The 22,471-nt window shown below is 37.5% G+C and overlaps 1 protein-coding gene across 2 annotated transcripts in view; it reads left to right on the top strand.

Moving 5' to 3' along the window:
• USP46 (ubiquitin specific peptidase 46) overlaps positions 1-16,437 on the top strand; it is a 31,566-nt gene extending 15,129 nt beyond the window's left edge. The window contains exons 4-9 of one of the 2 annotated variants that reach the window (XM_075149079.1): positions 830-1,059; positions 4,526-4,602; positions 10,158-10,241; positions 10,541-10,738; positions 11,582-11,660; positions 12,660-16,437. In XM_075149079.1, the coding sequence (XP_075005180.1) occupies positions 830-1,059; positions 4,526-4,602; positions 10,158-10,241; positions 10,541-10,738; positions 11,582-11,660; positions 12,660-12,761 (770 nt within the window). In that variant the 3' untranslated portion in view covers positions 12,762-16,437. The remainder of the gene's footprint in view (positions 1-829; positions 1,060-4,525; positions 4,603-10,157; positions 10,242-10,540; positions 10,739-11,581; positions 11,661-12,659) is intronic. The other variant, XM_075149078.1, reaches the window with a different exon arrangement.
• Positions 16,438-22,471: the final 6,034 nt, after the last annotated feature.

Genomic DNA, 22,471 nt, shown 5'->3' with positions numbered 1-22,471 from the left:
GGGCCTTGGTATGTGCAGGAGTTGCTTCGGAAGACAAATGCCTTAATAATGAATGCCCCCCTCGCCCCTCCTTTCTCTTAGTTTTTATTGCTGAACACAAAGTCACATGTCATGGAATATCCCTTTGGTCAGTTTGAGTCAGCTGTCCCAGCTATGTCCCCTCCCAACCTCTTGCCCACCCCCAGCCTACCAGCCTTTTGCGGGGGGTGGGGTGGGGGAGTGGGGGGTGTGTGTGGCATTGGAGAGACAGCCTTGATGCTGTGTGAGCACTGCTCAGCAATACCCGAAACATTGGTGCGTTATCAACACCGTTCTAGCCACAAAGCACAGCACTGTATGGGCTGCTGTGAGGAAAGGTAACTCCACCCCAGCCAGACACAGTACACTAGCATGTGTCAGCACCCAATGTCTTCAGTTTCCCCAGCCATGTGTCTTACTCTCCAAACTCTGTGATGTTGCTAAATGTCTGAGGGACTTGGAATATATGGGTGGGAGTCAGTGTTGCCTAAAGTTAGGCATCTAGTCTAAGGAATTAATTTAGGATGAGTCACCCTCTTGCTTTCTTCATTGACTGTAGTGGGAGCCTACACAACCAACTCCAAAGAAGAGCGTAACCTTTCAGACAGCTAAAATTAGGTGGGATGAAGCCTTCCCCCAAAGTAGCTTTACTGAAGCCAGTGTGACTGCAAAACTGCTCTTTGGCATGATTCTAAATACTTTGCTCAGCAAGGGCCGGTACACGTGTTTGGAAAGAAATAATGAATTTAGTTTGCTTTCTTGAAGGAAAGGATATATTCAGCTTTAGAAATCTCGACTCTCTTCCTCACAGATCTCTTTGACAACTACATGCAGCAGGATGCACATGAGTTTTTAAATTACCTGCTCAACACCATCGCAGACATTTTGCAGGAGGAGAAGAAACAGGAAAAACAAAATGGGAAACTGAAAAATGGCAACATGAATGAAGCTGAAGAGAACAATAAACAAGAACTCACCTGGGTGCATGAGATTTTTCAGGGAACACTGACTAACGAAACTAGATGTTTGAACTGTGAAACCGTAAGCATTGGGATAGATTTTTTTTTTTTGGTTGTTGCCCATTAATAGATAGATACGTTTTATATATATAAATATATGAATCTTTTCAGACATCTGAGAATTGTGGATATTCCTGTAGACTTTACTTCTTGAAGTGAGTATATTCTTTTCTAAAAATTTATTTTTCTAAGCATTACTTGGCTAACCTATGCCAAGTCTTGCTGTCCTAATACATATCTCTACGGTTAAAATCTTTGCTAGTTAATCAATACCCTTCCTTATTACTGTAACTTTGGGAGAAGGTATTCACATTATTATTCCATGAATAAGTGAAATGTTAAGATGAATTTGTGTTAATTCAATCCTAAGAATGTGACTGCCATACAGAGGGTTTGTTATTAACAAACCGTATGTTTTCTTTTATCTCCCTAATATTTTCTAGAGGATGCTGTCAGTTTGAAGTCTCTTATGTTTGAAATATGAGTAAAAATTAGTTTTAGTTAGGAAACCTGATTGCAAGTCTCCTATTGACTTCTGTGGTTTTCAATCACATGCTCCTACTTAAAGGGAAAAGAAATATTAAGAAAAAATGTTTCTCTCTGTGAGGTTGCTATGTGAAAGAGTAACACAAACAGGAAAAAAGTCTGTTTTGGGGAGAACAGTGACACTGACTTTCCGAAAAGATTGGAATTAACCTCACCTAACCTTTGCTTTGTAAAAGGTAGGTGTCAAGAATGAACTAGTTTTCTCAGCTCCTTCTGTAGATGATGGAGATTGCAAAGGAGCTCCTGCAGGAACCTCTCTCCATCTGTCTCTAGGCTGTTTCATGAAACAGAAAGTTTTTAGCAGTGTCAGGTATTCTGCTCCATACAGCTTGTCCTGGCTCCATGGTGTTACTGAGCTGTTGCAATTGTTGGTGCAGCAATGCTGTGAACTGGGCCAGCAAAATGATATGGCCTAAGAATCATGCGTTTTTAACTCAGACCAGTACTGCTATCAAGGACTTCCTGTAAAGAAAATGCAACTTTAGATTATCTGCATTAAGATGGGAGAAGGTGCCCAGAGAAGGTATCTTCAGACAGCAAGCTGAGGTTAAATACCTAACTTTAGACAGCTGAAGTTAGGTGAGATAAACCCTACTCAGGTCCTACCAGATGTGTAAGAGAACATATTCTGATATTTCTAATCACAAAGAATAGCTCTGTACTCCAAGAAAATATGACTTCTCCAGGGATTTGGATCAGAGAGGCGGGGAAAAAGAGATACAGTGATAGTCAACATGAAGAGGGGGTTGGACCAAGCCTGGAACAAGCTTGTATAAGTCAAAACATGAGAGAGATATTGAAAATTAATTCTTTAATCTATTTCAATTACAAAACCCCGAGTAATAATAGCAAGTTAAAATAAGTGAAAGGGTAGAATTATTTTTTAACTGACAAGCTTCTTTAAACAGTTGTGGCCTAATTCTAAATTAGTATCCAGCGTTTACTCAGACAAACTGTACTGAAGTCAGGATGTGTCCTTGGGTGACATCAAAACTGCACAATACCCTATTTGTAATTCAAAGTGACCAAGCTTTTTGGAAAAAATAATGCTAGGTATTGCTGCTGTACGAAGGCTTGTCTGTAGCTTCCTGTAAATGCAGAAATACTGTATACTACTCAGGATACTTTTCCAGTTTGTTTTTCTTGTATTATTGTATCTTGAAATTTTTGGGAAATAGTAAAATGGATTAAAAGGTGTTCCTTTGCTAAAATATGCATATGTAGTGCATGAAGAATCATTCAGATTCCAGCAGTTCTTATTCTCACTTACAAAGAGTGCAGTTTGAATCTGCTTTTCCAGCTACCTTTAGTTTTGTTCTGTATTATTCTAGCTCCAACTAGCTCATCTTCCCCTTTCAGTAAACATTTGATGCACTGAAATCAATAACAAAATTCCTAGCTTCTTTGTGGTATTCAGATGAAACACTATACTTGCCAAAGATTTTTCCAAGTATTTAAGCTCTTTCTTGATATGCAGTGTGTCTGACAGAAGTCGAGTTTCAGCCATAGAGACACAATGTTCTCTGAAGCTTTGTTGCTCTATCTTTCAAATTCTAGCTGTGTGTTTATACTGCAGTTGATTGCTGCCAGTTTTGTGGTTTCCTGTCCCCTGTGGGTCGAATTATGTCTCGGAGGATTTTTGTTTGAAGAGCTGCTGTTCATTTCAATTGGGTGTGCTTTATGCCTCTGTACATCTTTGATAATGTCAAAATTCATCCTGCTAAAGGTGCTCCTCTGGATTCAGGAGTGATATGGGCTGCATTGACCACATTTATAGGATCCCTGACATAACGCATAAAGACGAGCTGAAAGTAGTACCTAACTTTCCGTAGAATTGCAGAAATTTGAGCATGAGGGCCTTGCGTCAGAACAATGGATTCAACCCCTCACTCAAGTTCTTGATTTGAACTTCACTATCCTATCATCTGATTCAGTTATTCTAAGGAAATGCAGTCATAGGAGGCAAAATATGGAGTGTTCAAGCAACATTTTTAAACAGAATTGGTTGTTATGCATATGACTAAATTCATGTGCCATACGTAATTCCACAGTCTTTTTGACTCAGCTGAAGTATTACAACAATTATCCGTTTGGATGATTTTTTTTTTTACATTACTTCAAGGTTAAACACTCAAAGTGAAAAATCATTTTCAGGGCAAAAATCAAGATCTGTCATTCAGAAAATGTTGGGAGTTACTTTTTTTAAATAAAAACTATTTATTAGAATTTTTCTCCTCTTGTTCCATCTAAAAAAACATTGGCAAAAAGAAAATTATTTTGCAAAATATTATCACTTGGCCATTTTTACCTTTAATCTTTTAATTTTTTAATCAAAATTATTGACCAGGAACAATATTCAATGGGGAAATGCAGCTGTGTCAACCAGAAATATAAAGCCAGCCTTTTGAATGCTCACTGGAGAGAAAACATAACATGGTTAAATATGACATTTCTTGACAGATGCTTATTTGGAAAATATCTTCAGTCCATCCTTAATAGTGGAAATAATTATGTAGGGCACAAACTGTGATTATATAGTGTAATATTTTATACAAAGGGTAAATAAAATTCCAGTAAAAAAAGAAACTAGGCTGTGTTGCATAACAAGGGAACATATGTAATGCACCAGTCACAGCTAATATAGGGGAGAATGGTCCCCCTTTAATGAACAGTAGGCTGGGGTCACTGGCCCGTGCTTGGTGGGTTTGGATAAGTGGAACCGACAGAAGGTAAATTATATGAAAGCTGCATTGGTAGAGTTACTAATAATATAGTCACGCTGAACTAGAAAAAAAATTTACAAGCATTGAAATGAATTATTTTGTGTCATTTATTTCTGCAAAAAATGCTCTATCTTGAGCATTTGCACATAAATATAAACAGCATTTAAATGTATGACATTTTACTAAGTCTCTGTTTTACATGTATATTTTTTGCGACAGGTTAGTAGCAAAGATGAAGATTTTCTTGACCTTTCTGTTGATGTGGAGCAGAACACATCAATTACACACTGTCTAAGGTAAATGAATGCATCTCTTTGGCAGATATTTCTGTCTGACTTCGCTAAATTTTCCAAGTCTAGTAGGTACAGAAAAGAGAAGTGGAATAACATTGGGGTTTGAGCTTTTCCTAAGCAGAAGAAAAAGACTGTAAACTGGATGTTTCCTCTAATGACAAAATATACATTAATGTATTTTGTTTTACTCGCTTTCTCTTTCAACGTATGTGTTTGAAAGAGAAAAAAAAAAATCTTTTGGGGAAAATAATTGATTGCCTTGTCATGCGGAAGAATTGCTGCAGAATAATAATTGGCTTCAAAGGGATTTAAGTGTGCTTATCTTTAAGCTCATACTCAAGTGCTTTGTTGATTACGACTTATGTGCATATTAAAAGTTAAGTGTGTGCTTTGCAGAATGAGTGCAAGTGTCCCTAGAGAGCAAAAGATTTCAAAAGTCTACTTTTCTGCCATATAAGTTTCTTATTCTATGTCTTATCCTAAAATTATGGGGAGAAGTCTTTTATTCCAAGTTTCAGTTCTGCTCCTAGTACACTCTTAACTATTAAACAAATACTTCAGAGATCAAAATAATTTTCAGACTCGCATGGATGATTATTCTGAGAGATTTAAAATATCCAGAGTTTTGGCATTGATACAATAAACCAATATCTAAATTTAAGACAATATGTTGCTGCTCTAAGGTAATGATTATCGATTGGTCAAATTACTCTTTCAAGCTCCAAAATTGCTACCAAGTTTGAAATTGCATTTAACAGTTATTCTGGAATGCCTAGGAAGGGTTGCCTGGCATCTCACCTCAAGCTGGGAGTTACAGAAAGAGAAAGCATATGAGGTATTAACCACTTCTGGGTCAGAAAGCAGTGATTTCTCTGTGGATACCACAACTGTACTAAGTAACTTCTGTTACATTTTAAAGTGCTAGGTCCAGTAAGTTTTTTCCTTCTCAACTTCTATTCAGTCTCCTGTAGGATACTGTAGCAGTCCTTAGCCCTCAAGTAATCCACACTGCAGTAAGTAGCCTCATTTTAAAAGGTGAGCAAACTGAAGAGCAGCTTTGGAAAGGAGTGCATTATTTTCTTTTTTTTTCCCGTTGTCCCTTTGTCTGTTCATGGTCACCGATAATTGAATCAGTATTGGTACTACAGGCTTTTGTTTGCACACTTTTAAGTTCTTCACTGTAGCCACTACTTTGAACTTGTTTTTTTCAGCATTACTTACCTTTCCCTATGGTGTTCAAAGTCAGTTTGAAATATCACTGACATGCAAGGAGGCTGAAGTGTGCATCTTCTGAGATCCTTTCTAACCTGAGTTGTTATTTGGTTCTATGATGTACAGTTACTGGAGACTGAGCACTGACTTCTTCTTACAGCTTAGTCTGGTGAACTTGTTAGAAACTGCTGCTGTACATAAGTTACCATCTGTCCTTCAGCTTTCTCCAATTTTTTATTTAATTTGTTAGTTATTAAGCTTCCTGGAATGTTTTGTTTGGAAAGGCCATTTTATGCAAAGGCACAGAGTACTTCAGTAAAAGTACCAATAGCATTTCTATTACTGAACAGCCAGTGGCTGTAGCTTATGATGTGGAAGAACTGCATCTGTACTACTGTAACCAACAGGTGAATGATGGAGTTGAAAGGGACCTCAGGAGGTTAGCCCCTATCTCCACCTCAGACAGGATGCTTGTCTAACCTGTTCCAAGAGATCTTTTAGCAGAGTACCTCGATTGCCTATCCCAGTCCTTCCTGTTCTTATTTTTCCCACTGTGTAACATGAATCTTCCTTGTTTCAGTTCAAGCCCATATCTTCTTGCCCTGTGTACTCTGGACATAAACCAGGGGTTGCTCCCCTTCCTTTTAGCAGCAGCCTTTTACATACAGGAAGAATGTCATCACTTTCTTTTTAAGGTAAACAGCCTAAGGTCATTTGACCTTTCCTTCACAGGCTATCTTCTCTAGATCTCTCCTGATGTTCATTACTCTTCGGCCTTCTCTCCAATTGAACCTGTTTCTTGAATTCTATCTTTCTTGAAGTGCAGTTGCCTAAAATTAGGCACAATATTCCAGCAGAGATCTACACAATCCTGAGAAGAATGGATGCCCTAAAAGTTTGTTTATACACCCTAGTATAGTATCTGCCTTTACTCCAACAGCATGACATGCATTTTGAAGTCCACCCCTTGTTCCTTTTAGAAATAAAGGGAAGCAAAATATCACTTTTTTTTTTCTTGGAGTGGGAGGTGCCGGTTGCTATTTACAGATTAAACCAGAAGAGAGTCATCATTTATCATCTATTCTGTTTGTCTTTTACACTAGCAGCACATCTACCTCTATTTAGAAAACATATATTCAGTTAGAATATGGATTTCCTCTCATTGCTCTATGGTGTTATGGATTATTAAACAAAGTGTAAGTGCTTTTGTGGTTTCTGTTGATAGGAATGGCCAAGTTATTACTCTTTTTGGAAACTTTGCTGTTTCCTTTTTTTGAACAACTACTTTGCTGTGTCTTTACAACTTTAAGTGCTACTGCATTGAAAAGGTAAATTAAAGAAAAGTTGTGCAAGATAACATTTAAGTAGAATTAATTTCTTTGCCACTACAGATCAATGTTCTTTTTTAGTCATTTCTGTAGCTTGTCAGGTTTAAAAAGTCCTTGTGTATATAAGAGGTCCAAAGAATACAAGCCTCTGGCATAGTCTAACTCTACAGAGTAGACTATCGGGCTGAAGCAACAGAAGTCTAATAACAAATATAGTACATATTCATTATTTTTATTTCCTCTAGGAGTTGCAAAGTTTATCAGTCCATTTGATCCTGACTTTTAACTAGTCTGCCTGTGCTTTTTTATCCCACTAAGAATTCTCTCATCTCTTAAAATAGAAAATTTTTATTATTTATGCATATAAACAATAGAAAGCATCTTTCACACAGTACCATAGAGGCTGTAGAGAGATGGACTGTGGAAGCACATGAGGTCAATTATAAATCAGTATATCTTGAGCGGGTGTATTTAAAAATTCTTTTCTCTTGTTAAAATACCATATAAACAGGATACAGATTGGCCTGTTAATGGAATAGGAAAGAGTTAGAAATGTCTTGAAACTAGCTCTGCAGCTATAGAGAAAAGTTCCTCAAGCCTGTAGTTCTCTACATGCAAACTTTGCGTGAACTCCAGTCAACACTATGTTGTTTTTAACCGTTCAACGTCTATTAGAAGTGCCACGCTGAAAATTGTCGATTGATGAAACAGCTACTGAAGTTGCAGTTGTAAAGGGCAGCCAAAGCATCTAATTCTCACCTGCATACCTCCCTTCCCCCAAGGAAAGACTTATTGCTTATAAATATGCCACCAGTTTTGTTCCTGATACAGAAAAAGGAATTAATATGTGCTGAACAAGTGAATTAGTAGTGCCTCTAAATTCCATAACTATGCCTCACCTGCTTTGGTAGAATAGGGTAACAGCCTGTCAGGTGGAAGTAGAAGACAAAGGAACAAAAGAACAAATGCTAAGGGACATGTAAGGGAATGTCCCTCAGCTTATCAAGTGTTTGCATATTTCTCTGGCTTTCACAGATGTAATTCCCATAGCAGTCAACTTATCATTTAAAATCTTAGATAGTATTGGTTTCAGAATAATTAATACATTTCAAAAGGAATTCAGAAACTCTGAGGTTAAATCATTTTCATGGGAGGCTTGGCACAGAAAAATTCTATCAAATTTCTACCATCTGTACATGTTTCTTTATGTTAGAAAAATATTATTTCCATTGCTTCACTTTGAGGTGGGAAGGAAACTAATAAATTCCACAAGTTTGTTTGTTTTTTTTTTTAAATTGAGACTTTCGGCTTTGAAAATAAACATCAGACTCTTTCCTTAACAGAAGACCTAAAACTTACACAAGCACGTTCTACTGAATCTTGCAGCATTATGTTCCCCACACATATAATCTGTCTCAAATCTTTTCTGAAGTTTCATGTCTTCACTTACGATTCCCTGAAAGGTTACCATGTTTTTCAGAGGAATTGGCTGAATTCAGCTCATTTTGTCTTTAAATTCAAATGTGAAATCATATATTCGAGGTCAATGTTTACCACTGAAGCAAATCCTTTCCAGTGATCATGCTTTGTTTTTCTTTTAGGTAAAAATTATGATCAAAGTTTTCTTGCAACTTATCTTTCAAGAGATGTATTTTGTTCTAAATTTCAGCACTTTCTGATCAAATTGTTTAAGACCATATAAAGAAAAAAATCTAGTAAAAGCATTCTCAGTTAGTATAAATATTATTCAGTCATATGAAATGCCTCTCTGTTACGCTCTGTCAACCTTAAAGAACTTAAAACTGGAAAATGGAAAATCATCCCCTTTTATGAAGTTATGTAAGTAACTTCTCATACCTATGTCCTGGCAATCTATATAGTCTTCAGTTCTCCCATCTACCCCTGTGGTGGTATGATGCCAGGAAGAAATAATTATCCAGAGTCCTCCCTTTGCCTTTGTAAGATGATTCTGGTGCTGCCTACTCTGGGAGCAGGCTGAACTTGCAGACAGTGCAGCTTCAGCCTCCGTGTGTATGAACTGCAATGGTAGAATGGAGTTTATTGGGTCTGAATGGGTCTGAATTTGTCTGGAGTTCAGAAGTCTATTAGGTACAACGTAGGTGCAATCAACGGGACAGTTCTGTACTTCAGATATCTATTTAAGGCCCAATGTCACAAGAAAACCTGGGTGCTTAAAGTGGAAGATAGGTGCCTTTGTCTGCATTTACAGTTCTCAAAACACCTGCTCAGCTGCAATGTAACACTAGAGGTGACAAAAAATTACTGTCTTTTTTTACAGTTAAGTTTTTTTTTGTACCTAAAATTCTGCTCCAAAGCATTTCAGCACTGCGACTTCCAACAAATCTTCTCTGTGAACTGAAAGACACTATCAAACCAGCCTTCCTCTGTCTCTCTCGCTTCAAAAGCTCAGTCCAGAAATGTTTCAAAGTGTATTTACTCGACCAGGACTTACAAAATCTTCTATACTAGCTGACACTTTCCTTTTTACACAACAAGAAGGTATAATCAAATAACTTCTGGATGACAGTTCAAGAGGTTAGAGGATGCAGAAAACTGAGTTCAATTTATTTCTTCTGTGTAAGAGGATTCAAAGGTATCTTACAGAACATTATAAAATGTGAGCTATTTGGGGATGATAGAAGTGCACTTGAAGATGTTCCATTCTGCAAATATTTTAAAAAGGGACTGGATGGATTGATGACTAGGCAGCCCCTTGACTTGTAAGAGACCAGGATATAAGTCCCATTTTGAGATACCTGACCTTCCACCTGTACCGTATGGAGGGCCTTAGCTCCTAATACAGGGCTGTCATAGTAGCCAGATACCTTAAGTCCTTTTGCAAACCCCCGAACAGTTGCTTTAGATGTTTTAGAACTCAGTGGACTCAGTGGAGAGAGGATTTCATCTTGTGTATCTTTTTAGGGTTCCAGTTCATCAGCCCAAGTGGGGCAAAAGTGTTAAGATCCTTTAAGAACTGATAATTATATTTATTTACAGAGACTTCAGTAACACAGAAACGTTATGTAGTGAACAGAAATACTACTGTGAAACTTGCTGCAGTAAACAAGAGGCACAGAAAAGGTAAGCAAAGAGCAGGCTATTTCACCATGTCCCTCCTGGGCTGTGACAAACCTCCTCCTTGATATTTATTGTGTTTAGATACCTAGAAGCCTTACACTCCAACTGCATTCTCTGTGCGGGCCAGAGAACCTACAGTCAGATTCAAAGCTATTACACCTGTCGTAGTCTAGAAGCTACTGCTAGTTGACTACTGTTACTTACAAAGTGCTTTTATAATGCAAACGTTTACTCATTAAGGAAAGACAGAATGGCTTTGAACTGGTCAGGTCTTTATCATATGCACTCTAATGGTTTCACAGGATGAGAGTAAAAAAACTGCCAATGATTCTTGCCTTACACCTCAAGAGGTTCAAGTATATGGAGCAACTGCACAGGTATACTAAGCTGTCTTATCGTGTAGTGTTTCCTCTGGAGTTACGTCTCTTCAACACATCTGGCGATGCTGTCAACTTAGATCGGATGTACGACTTGGTAGCTGTTGTTGTTCACTGTGGAAGGTAAGATACTTCCATGTATACCTCAAGTTATTGCCAGGCATTTGCCAAGGGCAGAGGGATGCCTGGCAAAATGTGGGGAGAGTGGGAGGGAGGACATAAACCCTGCTGCTACATCAACTTGCCTGTGTCTCGGCCTGAATCTCTTAGCCACCCTCCCTCATAGTAAATCTGTACTTGTTTAAAAAATAATGTCTCAGGCCTCCAAAAGTCACAAGACTGGCTTAAATTAACGGAGTTTTCTCCTTCCTCACCAGCCCACTTAGAGAGCTTGGGAGCCAGGACTCTGTGAGGGCCAGACGCTGCTAGCATGTAGGCCCTACAACAGATCACATTGGTCTCCTGTCAAGGCAATGAAAATGATAGCTTTAATAAAGCTTCTCACATGTGGGGTGTTGTCAAATATGAAACAAACAGAAAAATCCTTGGGGCTCCAGGAATACGACTTGTTCTCCCTCTTCTCAAAGACTGTGTGTTACTAAATATTCATGGCTGATATCAAACAATTTCCCCCCTTAAATTTAGTTTATAATGTTTTTAAAATATTTGCAACAGTTGATGCCTGCCACGAGCAAATTGTTAAGTGTTCTATAGGTTAATTTGCAAATGGTTGTGGCACAGGTGAAAACAACACATTTAGCTTTCGGTTGATGAAGTCTTTGCAACAAGTCAGTAAAAAGGTGAAAGGAGTAAATGTCTACTGTACCACCAGGGGTGGGTTTACTATGTTCTTCATAACGTTTAGTTATAATTCACTCTGCTTGCATATAGAAATGTGACTTATCAAAATGGACTCAACAGTATCTTCTAATATTTTGGGGTTTGTGTTTTTGTTTTGCTTTCTAGTGGACCGAATCGGGGGCATTATATTACTATTGTGAAAAGTCATGGATTTTGGCTCTTGTTTGATGATGACATTGTAGAGGTCAGTATGCTGAAGGTCATGAGCACAACTTTTGTGTTTGTTCTCTTCTCTATTTGGGGTTAAAATTCTGATGCAGATCTGGGTATAGATTACTAGTCTGCAACGCCACAGTTTGGTTGTGATGTGACATTTAGCTCAACTCTGTTAGGAAGTAAGATTGCAAACAAAATTATTACTCCTGTAGTTCTTACTCTGTCAGTGTCAGAGGGGGTTGTTTTATTTCAGAGCAACATCAAATGTTTTTAATATCAGATTCAAGGGTTTAATGTGGAATGTTTTCTGTATCTAATAAAATCCATTTAATTCATTAAAACTTAAAATATCCAGGAACTATGTTGCAATCCTTGGCAATATCACTTGGCAAAATTGGACTGAGTAAAGCTAGCATTGCTGTAGAATTTTAATTTTTGAACAATTGGGAAGTTACAAGAAAGTCTGGATTCTGTAGTCGATCTGGGTTTGTCTGAATGTAAATTAGAGCAGGATCTGGCCCACACCTATTATAGATTCTGTCTAAGCATTTTGCAGTTCATTCCTAAGCAAAGTCTTTATGTCATTGTGGCACCTTGGCAAAACTGAGGCCTTGAGTCTGATTTCCCGGGAGTAAATCCAACGGAGGAAAGTAAGCACTGGGACATTGCATGGGGCATGTCTTGAAAAGGGTTTCTGGAAATTTCAGAAAGATGGGGTCACGTGGTCACATTTATGTGTTTTAACAGTGTTCACTACTACATTCCAAGGAGTCTCTCTGTTATTGGAAAAAGCCTAATTCAGTTAGATTCACTGAGACAAACATTCCTATTGACTTCCATGCATGAGACCAGTAGGGCTTAGCCCCTGAACATTACCCTTTCACTGCTTAAATTGCAAACAGAATTTGCTAATTGCTACCCTGAAACAAATAACTGAATTTGTCTTTTGCATTTATACAGTCATTTAATCCATATTTGGTATTTCTTTTAGCTAACAGCACATTAAAAAATTTTATTTATTTTGCAGAAAATAGATGCTCAAGCTATTGAAGAATTCTATGGTCTGACCTCTGATATATCAAAAAATTCAGAGTCCGGCTATATTTTATTCTATCAGTCAAGAGAGTGACTTGGCAAACTGTGACAATTGCACACAACGATGCTCCACGTAAAAGAAGGTGACAGTCCCCCTTAACTGACTTTTACACAGACCACTTCTTGTATGGTTGAACAACGATACACCCTGTCTCCAAGTAAATGGTCTATGTGATGTTGACTATAACCATCCATTTTTGACACGCAGAACTTTGTTTTGGGGAGGGGGGGTTGTTTGTAGTTTTTAAGTCTGATTGAAGAGTTAATTGCAGTCAGATTTTAGTGGAATTTATATGGACTAACATTTACAATAATAAGATTTGGATGTCAACTGTTAAACCCAATCCAGCTAGAGTAGTATTTTATATGGAAGTGTTGCATTTAGGGCAAAATTGTTTAAAACTTTCTAAATGGCTTTGGGGTGTGTTGATTTACAAAGCATTTCTTTAAATACATCCTGACATATACTTACCCATTTTAAGTGTAAGGAAAAAAATCTGTTTTATGATGATTGGAATTATGGTTGTATAGGGGATTTTTTTACACGTTACTCTCTGCTGCAAAAAAGATATTCTTCCAAAATCATTTAAGCTTTGGGTTGTTAAAAACCTTCAATGCATAACCTCAGGCCTAATATTCACATAGAGGGATTTAAATTACAGTGGAACTAAGTAATTCTGTATATCCAGTCACTTTGTTTATCATGAGATAGTACAGATGAGGTGAGATTTCAGAATTTACAGAGCACTGGCATAAAAGGAGCGAGATGACACATATGACACAGAGATAAATTACATTTTTAGAGATTGAGCTTATCTTTCTGTTAAAATTATATCATAGATTGTTTACTTAATTGAGTTTGCAGAGATTGCAACACTGCTCATGTATAACGTATCCATCAGGACTGAAATTACACAGTCCATTTAAATAAGTGTTGTTCGTACAATACATGAGACACGGCTTGATCCTGCAATTTTCTGAATATCTGTAGGTCCCATTTTCAGTTCTCAAGACAGTGTCCATTTCTTAGCAACATAACATAATACATAACAACCATTAGTTTACACACACTGTCATGTATATATAATCTCTAACATTTTGGCCATATTTGACAGCATTTGGGTCACCACAGAAACAGATAGGGCTCTGGACTGTCTGATTTTGAAAACATCGAAAGGCTTAGTGCAAAAGGCTTAGTTTGTGATTTTACTGGGTGAATTTGGCTGGCACTAGTCATGCACTGGCTAATAAAATTGCTGAACTCGCATACTGGAATTTGGCAAAGAATGAACGTAGAAGAAAGTATCAACAGGGTATGAGAAGAGATCAACAGCAGGTTGAGGCGGTGGTAACACTGGGTAACTACCTTGCTTGGTTTGACACTTTCACTCCATTATACAATTCTTGAACTTCAGTAGCCAAAGTCCTATTCCAATGAAGTCAACAGCAAAACCACTCTTGTCTTCAGGGGGACTGACCGTTGGTTCTAGTATTTACAAGGAAATATTCTCATCTCACAAAATTTATTTCTACCTGTTGTATTTCATTCACTCTCATTAAGTATTTATTAGACAATGTTGCTTTTGGTCCTTCCTTTCTTTAAGAAGCCTGCCTGCCACTTTATGGCCAACACTCCATCTCAAGAAATGGCTTTTGAAGTGCAGTTAAGTCTTATATTTTAGTCTTCTGTAGGAAAGAGAATAACTTTTTTTCATTGTAATCTACTGTGAATGTGAAATATCTTTTGTTAAATAATGGTGAAAATGAAGTACTAGCTTCTACTGTAACATCAATTGAAGTTCAGTTGGATTTATCAATGGCCATTTTGTAAACTAAGGAAATGTAGCACTTTACACTGAATGAGAAACAGAAGTGGACTTTTCATCTAACATTATTTGTGATTTATCATGTTATTATACCGATACAAGAAAACAGACGTAGAATGTAACCTTAGAGTACTTGCTTAGGTGAATAATACTAGTGGTCTATGGAGATCACTCACATGAATGAAGGCTGGTATGCAGGCTCAAGACAAGCATAATTGGGGTACAGCTCTAGTTCTTTTATTGATGTTAGAATGAAATGTTCTGTTTCTAACACACAAGACGGACATCTTACAGGAGACTTCAACTCTCACTGAGGCCCAGGAGCCTTTCCACTGAAAAGCTAAACCTGCAAATCCCTCTTTAATGGATTTATTTATAAGCATTCAGAATTTCCATATAAGAATATAATAATCACTTGCCTTTTAAAATTGATAAGGTTTCCTCGTTGTGAATGAAGGCACTTTCTAGATCAGCATTAACCAGTGCTGGTCCAAAGGTCTGTACTTCACAGTTTACTGCTGAACATTCTTAGGACAGTCTTCAATTTTAAAACAAGCAACAAAAAATATATTCTTAAGGTATCACTTGAATGTTTAGGGCTCGTGTTTATATGAAAAGTAATTTTTCATAAAAGTAATTTTTAAATCAGTTCAATTTTAGGAAATGTTTTCCATATTTCAATTGCCTTATCTGAAAATCAATTTTTTTAATGTTAATAATATGAATTAATATTTAAATGCTAAAGTACAGGATAATAATCTTTTTTATTTTCTCCAGCTGCAAGACAGCTCTAGGTTGTAAAACATACAGATAATTGCAGTATGTTATTGAGAGTAAAATTACTAGAATAAGCCTTTTCATAAAGTATGAAAAAACATTTTAAATTCATGCTAGCCCATGAAAAGATCACAGCACTGATATTACACCAGTCCAACATCAGCAGTCTGACATCAACTCTGAAAAATTGTGGAATACTCACTTTATGCTAACACCAGCTAAACTAAGGAGCATTTTCTTTTGATTAAAAAAAAAAAATTGCAGTCACAATTCTATAGATTATATCCAGTCTACAGTGTGCTGAATGTCTTGACTTCAGTCCAGCAAAAGCTGCCCATCACAGCTGTATGAATAGTGCCAGTCTAGGCAGTAGAACTTCTCTTCTATGTCAAATTAAGCACATTCCCATGGGTTTTGCAGGATTGGGATCCTCACAGGAACAATCATATGATGTGAAGTATTTTAGTTGATTAAATAAAACATAATCCTTTTTCTCTTATGCTTATGTATAGATTTCCAGTCCCTTATGAAAGAATGGAAAAATATCTAGGACAATAAAAGCTTTTCAGCCAGCAGCTAGAAAACAAAATTGTAGCACAGATGTCTAATAGTATTCTGTGCTTCCCTAAAATGACTATTTTTATGGTGTCAGGTTCTGAGTATATTAGGCTCATGACATCTGAAGTTTTCTACTTGTATCACACGCTGTTGCTGAGATGCGTTGTCCATTTATAAATCTTATTACTATGTTCTTACTTAGAAAAAAGAACATTTTTGTCCTGTGCTGTTTTTCCACTGAACCCAATGAAGCACTGCAGTGCTGATGAATCAGTTTTCTTGGAGGATGATTTCAGATCTCAACTTTTATGTTTTACAGAACAGGCTGTCAGGATTTTATGTAATTTCTATTTTTGGGACATAGCAGAGGGAGGCAGAAGAGAGGAGTGATGGAGAAACCATACCCGTGAAGCAGAACACCTTGTTGAAATTAAGTCCCAAAATTGCTCTTGTCAATTTTATTTTAATAATTTACAGTTACCTCAGAGCAGTAGATTACATCTTAAAAGTCTTGTCCTTTAGCAGTTGGAGTAAAGAAAATAAAGCAGTAGATGTTTCCTTTGCATTAGATTTAATAACGATATTAAAGACCTAACTAAGCTGAAACTGAAATTCACATTACATGGTGGGTCCTAAAGTGCTACCACAACCTGTCTTTCATCTTCAGACATTACATTTCATTCACCCATCTGTTACAGCATCATGTGCTTGGGACCTGAGCCGACAACTTGCAGCTGCCAGTGATTTGATGCCTCTCAGCAGCAGACCCTTCTTGTTTCGTCTCTTTTTTGCTGCTTGTGGCTGACAAGTATGAGCAGTGTCTTACAGCTGAATGTGTACTAGAAATTTTAAGAAGTTATGGCTGTTCTTTGCTAGTACCTTTTATCAGTGTTTGTTTTAATTTATTTCTTTTTTGTTGGTCTGTTACTGTATTTGTATAATAACTTATGTCGTTAATATTATTAGTTTTCTGTTTTAATTTTTATATACTTAGATTTTTTAAAATGTAATCAACCCAAGCACTTTAAACAATAATGTCAATCTTGTGAAATTCCAATCAGCTTAACATTTTGCTTTTGTCTTTTTCCTTTTGCAGCTGCTTGCTTGTGATCCAACGTCTCTAGTTACAACCCAATTTCCACTTTTAGGCTTGTAGTCCTAGTTGGGTTGTAAATTTGGGAAGCCCAACTTTGTTCATCCTTATTTGTTCATACATGGCAAGGATGCAGTATTTACTATGTGTCTGCTACACATAGCAGTATGTACCTGACGAGTTACACTCACATCGCGCATTTCTCAACCTTTTGCACTCTACCTGCTAACCCGTCTGAAAGTGACCGTAATACTTTAATCTGTGGCACAGTTATCAATGACTATAATTTAGAAAAGCTCCACTTCTCACAGGAGAATTCTCTTTTACCAAACACAGAGTTAGCTGTCAATCAGCTGATGATACAGGTATTGCTCTCTTTGCCATTTTAACTGTGCTCTGTACAGTCTCAAGTATGAATAATCATCTTAAGAGCTGCATTTATTCTTGGCCCTTGTACGAGTGCTAGCAAGAAGAGCAATCTTTTTGCATTTTCCTTCTCTCCACTTGGGCTCATATAAAGAGAAGATATAATGAAGTAAGATAAGTGCTGGTGTAAAAAAACTGCACTATCTATCAAAGACACTGGATGTTTCTTAGAGGCCAGCATCTGTGGTATCCATATCAGAAAGTCACTGACTTTCTGTGTTGTTAATGCAAGGGTTAGTCTTAGTTTTTTAGATATTGTATTCTCTTTGATCAATGAAAAGACCAGGGCTTTTTCCTGTTGCATCAGTTCTGTTGCTGAGGTGTTTCTTCTCAATTTAATATGGCACTTAATATTTAAATAGCCTCGATAGACACCCTTTTAATTTCTTTCCAGTTAACGTGCATTACTTCAAAGACATTGCTTGAACCTGTCCACAAGACATTCAGATTAACACACTCCTTTTGCATACAAGGTCAAATAACACCTATCAGGAGGAATGTGCCCACCTGATGGGACCATCTGGGCTAAGCCCACACCTTTTTACACACTAATGATTCTTTACCTCCTAAGAGGCTTGCTTGCTGGCTTTGCCTGAATGATTTAATATGAAACCGCACATAACTCCCTTTATTCATGGTCTCAGAGTTGCTATAATTCTTTAATAATTCTACTTCATTTGGTATCAAGACTGGGAGTATTGCACAATGTAAAATAAATTAACTCGTGTGTGCCATTCACAGTGGTCAATTTAATAGCCTAATGCTTCTGATGAAGGCTGTTGCAGGTGGCAACTTCACTACATGTAAGAATATTAAACAGTAAGTGACTTTTCTGTGATAGCACAGTAGGTCTGTAGAAAGAGGTGGACTGGCATGCAGCTTCCTAACCCTCAGCTTGTACCCAGCTGAAGTTGGTGCTCCATCCTCTAGATAATCCTAACCCTTCTCTTAGGGGTTCCAAAGTGACAGGAGAAAACCCTTTGTGAAGACACCTTGCAGTTCACAAAACATCTTGCTTGCCACAGTAGATAATTAATGAATATTTGCAAACCCTCTCTCCCCGCTCCCCAAAAACCTCATTAATAGGTATACATTCCTTAAGGAGGCTGAGCTTAAACATCAGCTTTGTGTTTGCAATGGTGTTCATATTTGCAAATGTCCCGAGACAGATTGTGTTCACATACTAAATTGTTTCCTAGTCCTCTCTCAACTCTCATTCTAACAGCAAGAGCAACATCAGGGCAGCCATGTTACAGGTTCAAGTGCTTTTCCTGGAGACAACTTTCTAGCTTCAGTGGCTTTTGTTAAAGAAGACCTAACACAAGCTCCATGACTTATCCATGACTCGTTAGGAGTAAAGTCACCATATGCTGTATGAATATGAGTGTAGGGTAGGGGGAAGAAGAAAGAGAAGAGGAAGAAATATGGAAAGGGCTGGTTTTTCAGAGGCTTTGAATATGTATATCTGTTTGTAAATATATAGTCCCTCTCTACCTTGTCAAAATGATGCAATCATAATAAAACTACTTAAATATTTTGTGCTAGTTTTTTAAATGGAGTAAGAGGTAGTAAAATTATTAGGCACACAATTGGGGACAATAAAAATACTGAATTTCTAGTAAAGCATACAATACACAGTGTATGTGTACAGTTGAGTATCTGCTCTTTTTAATCATGTACATGTAATTAAACCCTGCACTACCTGCAGAACTGTAAGATAAATCTCATGTTGGTTATTAAGGTTGTAACATAAGAAAACAGTATTTTCTCCTGTTAACATGTTTATATTTTACATCAAATAATAAACTCCCTAGCTGATCTTGCTTCCATTCAACTTGCTTTGAATTCAGATGGAGCCAGACTAAGGCTGAACATTGATGTTGGTTGTTACAAAACATGCTTCTGAATGTCAGGTATCTCTGTTCTTACAGATGGCAAGACTGCTGATGCTCGCTTTTTATTTCATTTAATGGAGTCATTGCATTTTAAGTGACTTCAGAGAATATTTCACCACCTGGGCTAACTGCCTCTGAAGTGTCTTAAGGGAACAAATTTTGCATGCAGTTCATGAGTCATCTTGGTGGAATATACATACAATTGTGTGACTGAGCTGTACCTAGTTAAAGCACATCACTGACCTTGCCAATGTTACCGAGAACAGCTAAAACTGAACAGAATAAAAAGCAGCCAGAATTGAACCACCTTTTGCATCAGGAAACAACGAGAATCCCAAGCCCTTTGGCCTGAGATTTTACCCGTGACTACTGGAGTGGGAAAGGGTTTTGCTAATGAGGTCTAAAATTCTGTCAGAGAATTGAAAGGCTCCTGTAGTCTGCTAATTTTCCTGAAGTTATTCATTAGCAAACACAACTTCTCAAAAGTGAGGTAAATAAAAGGCTGGAGTTTCTTGCTGTTGTCTAAATGGATTCTTGTTATGCTTCAGAATTGTTTAGAGAACCAAAATCATATATAGTTGTCAAACCGCATGTTAAATTTACAGCTAACATGCTATAGGATTTATGGCACATCAGACTATCAAAGGACTAGGTTGAAAAACACTTCACATCTTACAGTACAGATTTCCTCTCAAATTAAAAACGTTGAAGCACCTTCAAATTTATTATGTTATTAGAACATAAGCTTTTAACTGCAGGATGGAGACAGAAATTTAAAACACAGGAGACGACTGAAACAAATAAATCACAAATCCATACTTTTAAAACATTGTAAAGAAATAAAATTTATAGTGTACATATAAAGAAACCAAGAAAAGGTTTCCAAAAGCAGGATTCACAATCACTGGGAGACTGCTGTGGCACAGGCTGTGGGGCCAGCAACCCTGTGAAGACCTGGATCTTCCTGGATCCTTTCTCCCACGGCAGACCAGACTGATGATGGCTCTCTCCACTCCACACCTAAGCAGCTTCAATACCCATTTTTCCCAAGCTCACCTCTCCAGGAACATGTGGCACATGAATTTTGTATTATTTCCAGTACAGAATCACTTTTACATAAGAAAATACATTAGCAGATCTAGAAAAATGTACTCTCCTGTTTCAGTTTGCTCATGTGGTCTGAACCTAAGAAGATTCCTTTAACGAATCAATCCAAGAGCTTTCTGAACCATAACAACTTTTCCCTTTTTTTCCTCTATGGTTCCCTTCCCATATTCTTATATGGCTGGGGGGAGGCACTCTCAGTCCGCTTCGTCACAGCAGGTGTCTACTACTCTGAGCACAACGTTAGGGTTCGGATGTGAAGGAGGGGCTTGCTGTGAAGGAAGCCATTGGTGTCATTCACCGCTGTAAAGAGTGATCATTATCAAAGTGAACATACTCTTTGCCTATATCAGTTTAACCAGCCACAAACACTGCACCTGGTGCTAACAGTGAATTTCATCTCACCACGAATACAGAAACAGCAGAGGAGGCAACAACCTGGAGTCTGCAGGTTGCCCCAAGATACACGGAGAGACCTACCAGGATCGAACAGAATTCAAGAGGTGGAGACTGACAGATGTTTCTTGCCAAGTCACTGCAAGGGTAAAATAAAGAGGTCAATACTGGAATGAAATTTGGAATAAACTAGAGTGAAACATTATCTTTTGGATTACATTTCACACACATATGAGGAAAAATATTCAAGTCATGTTCCAGAACAGCAAAGATTTTGAAACAGAAGATACAGATTTCACCCAACATTGTGAACTAGACATCACAAATGCTTAGGCATCAACCAGGAGACTACCTGATAGAGACCAAATTCTACCATCAATCCCTTCAATGTAGCTGTAAAAAAGCTCCAGACAGGTTTGCAGTTTTACAGTGGGATTAGTAATAACAGAAACTGGAATAAAGTTTCTTACAACATCCTCATAAAACTTCTGGTGTGCAGAGCTGTGTTTTCTGTGCAGCTGTAAGGCATGGTTATGTGTGGAACACTGTAAGCACTGGAGAAGAACTACAAGTGGGATTATCTCTGCTTTCTGAAAACACAGTTCAGGAGCACAAACAAAATCTTGCACCTTATTTAGTCACTAACCATATAATTCTCACTGTCATTTATGAAGCATTTTTCATCAATAGTTTCAATAGTTTACCAGATAACTTAATGACTTTCCAACTCTTAATTTGGTGAAAATTGTAGAAATTGGGTAAAGTGTACCAAAACCTCTAAGTATTTTAGATAATTACAACTTGAGCTGAATCTGGCCACTCCTCAGCTAGACTAGTTTAACTAGCAGGAACATTTTCACTGGCTCCTCGGCAGCTGCCTTGATGACCTATTCACTTCTGGATGCAGTTCAAAGTGCAGATCTTGTAGCCCATCTCTCCAGTATAACCTGATCCCTCGCTATCTCTGAAAGAGCTTGTCTTGCCTGGAATGTACTGGGGCAGCTGAGGTTACTCGGGAAGTTTGTCATAACAGCGCTTTACTTTCCAAGGAATGGATTAGCTTTCTTTTGCCCCCTAGTAATTGTTAATTATTATACACTAGCAGGAAATATTAGGTAAAGCAAAGATGATGTCATTTATTTGGTTTATTTATCTTTCTTCATTCTGGATATTCCTAGTTACATTTTCAGGTGAACAAAAGCATTCTGAGGTAAGGTCATTGAGGTTTTGACTGTTTTAATTCTGCAAGATGAGTAGTTCAGGCAGAGACCAGTGTTGGCTAAGACACCAGAATGGCACTCAGTTGCCCCCCAGAAGATGGCCTTGAGGACAAAAAAAAAACAAAAGGTAAGCAGAATTCTTCCCCCTAACCTTTGCAACTACGATATTTTTAAATGCTCAAGCACAGGTTGCTAATTCTATTGTTGACATATATGGGGATATTTCTGCGCATACTGCATCACTATGCTGCAATGTGATTTCAACCAACATTGAATTAACCACACTTTTGCAATAACATGCTTCAGAGTACTGTTCAATAATTATATTAAACTGTATTTTTACCATGGCTTAGAGAAGGTGGTGCATGAAATCTAAAAGATTTACTTTATGGCAATGTTACATATTCATACTCATTTATTGTTCCCAAATGCACTTACAGAGGATGAGG

The sequence above is a fragment of the Calonectris borealis genome, chromosome 4 (genome assembly GCF_964195595.1).
Source record: "Calonectris borealis chromosome 4, bCalBor7.hap1.2, whole genome shotgun sequence".
NCBI lineage: Eukaryota > Metazoa > Chordata > Aves > Procellariiformes > Procellariidae > Calonectris > Calonectris borealis.
Note: the sequence above shows the minus strand (reverse complement) of the source record. Positions and strands in the feature narration are given on the sequence as shown.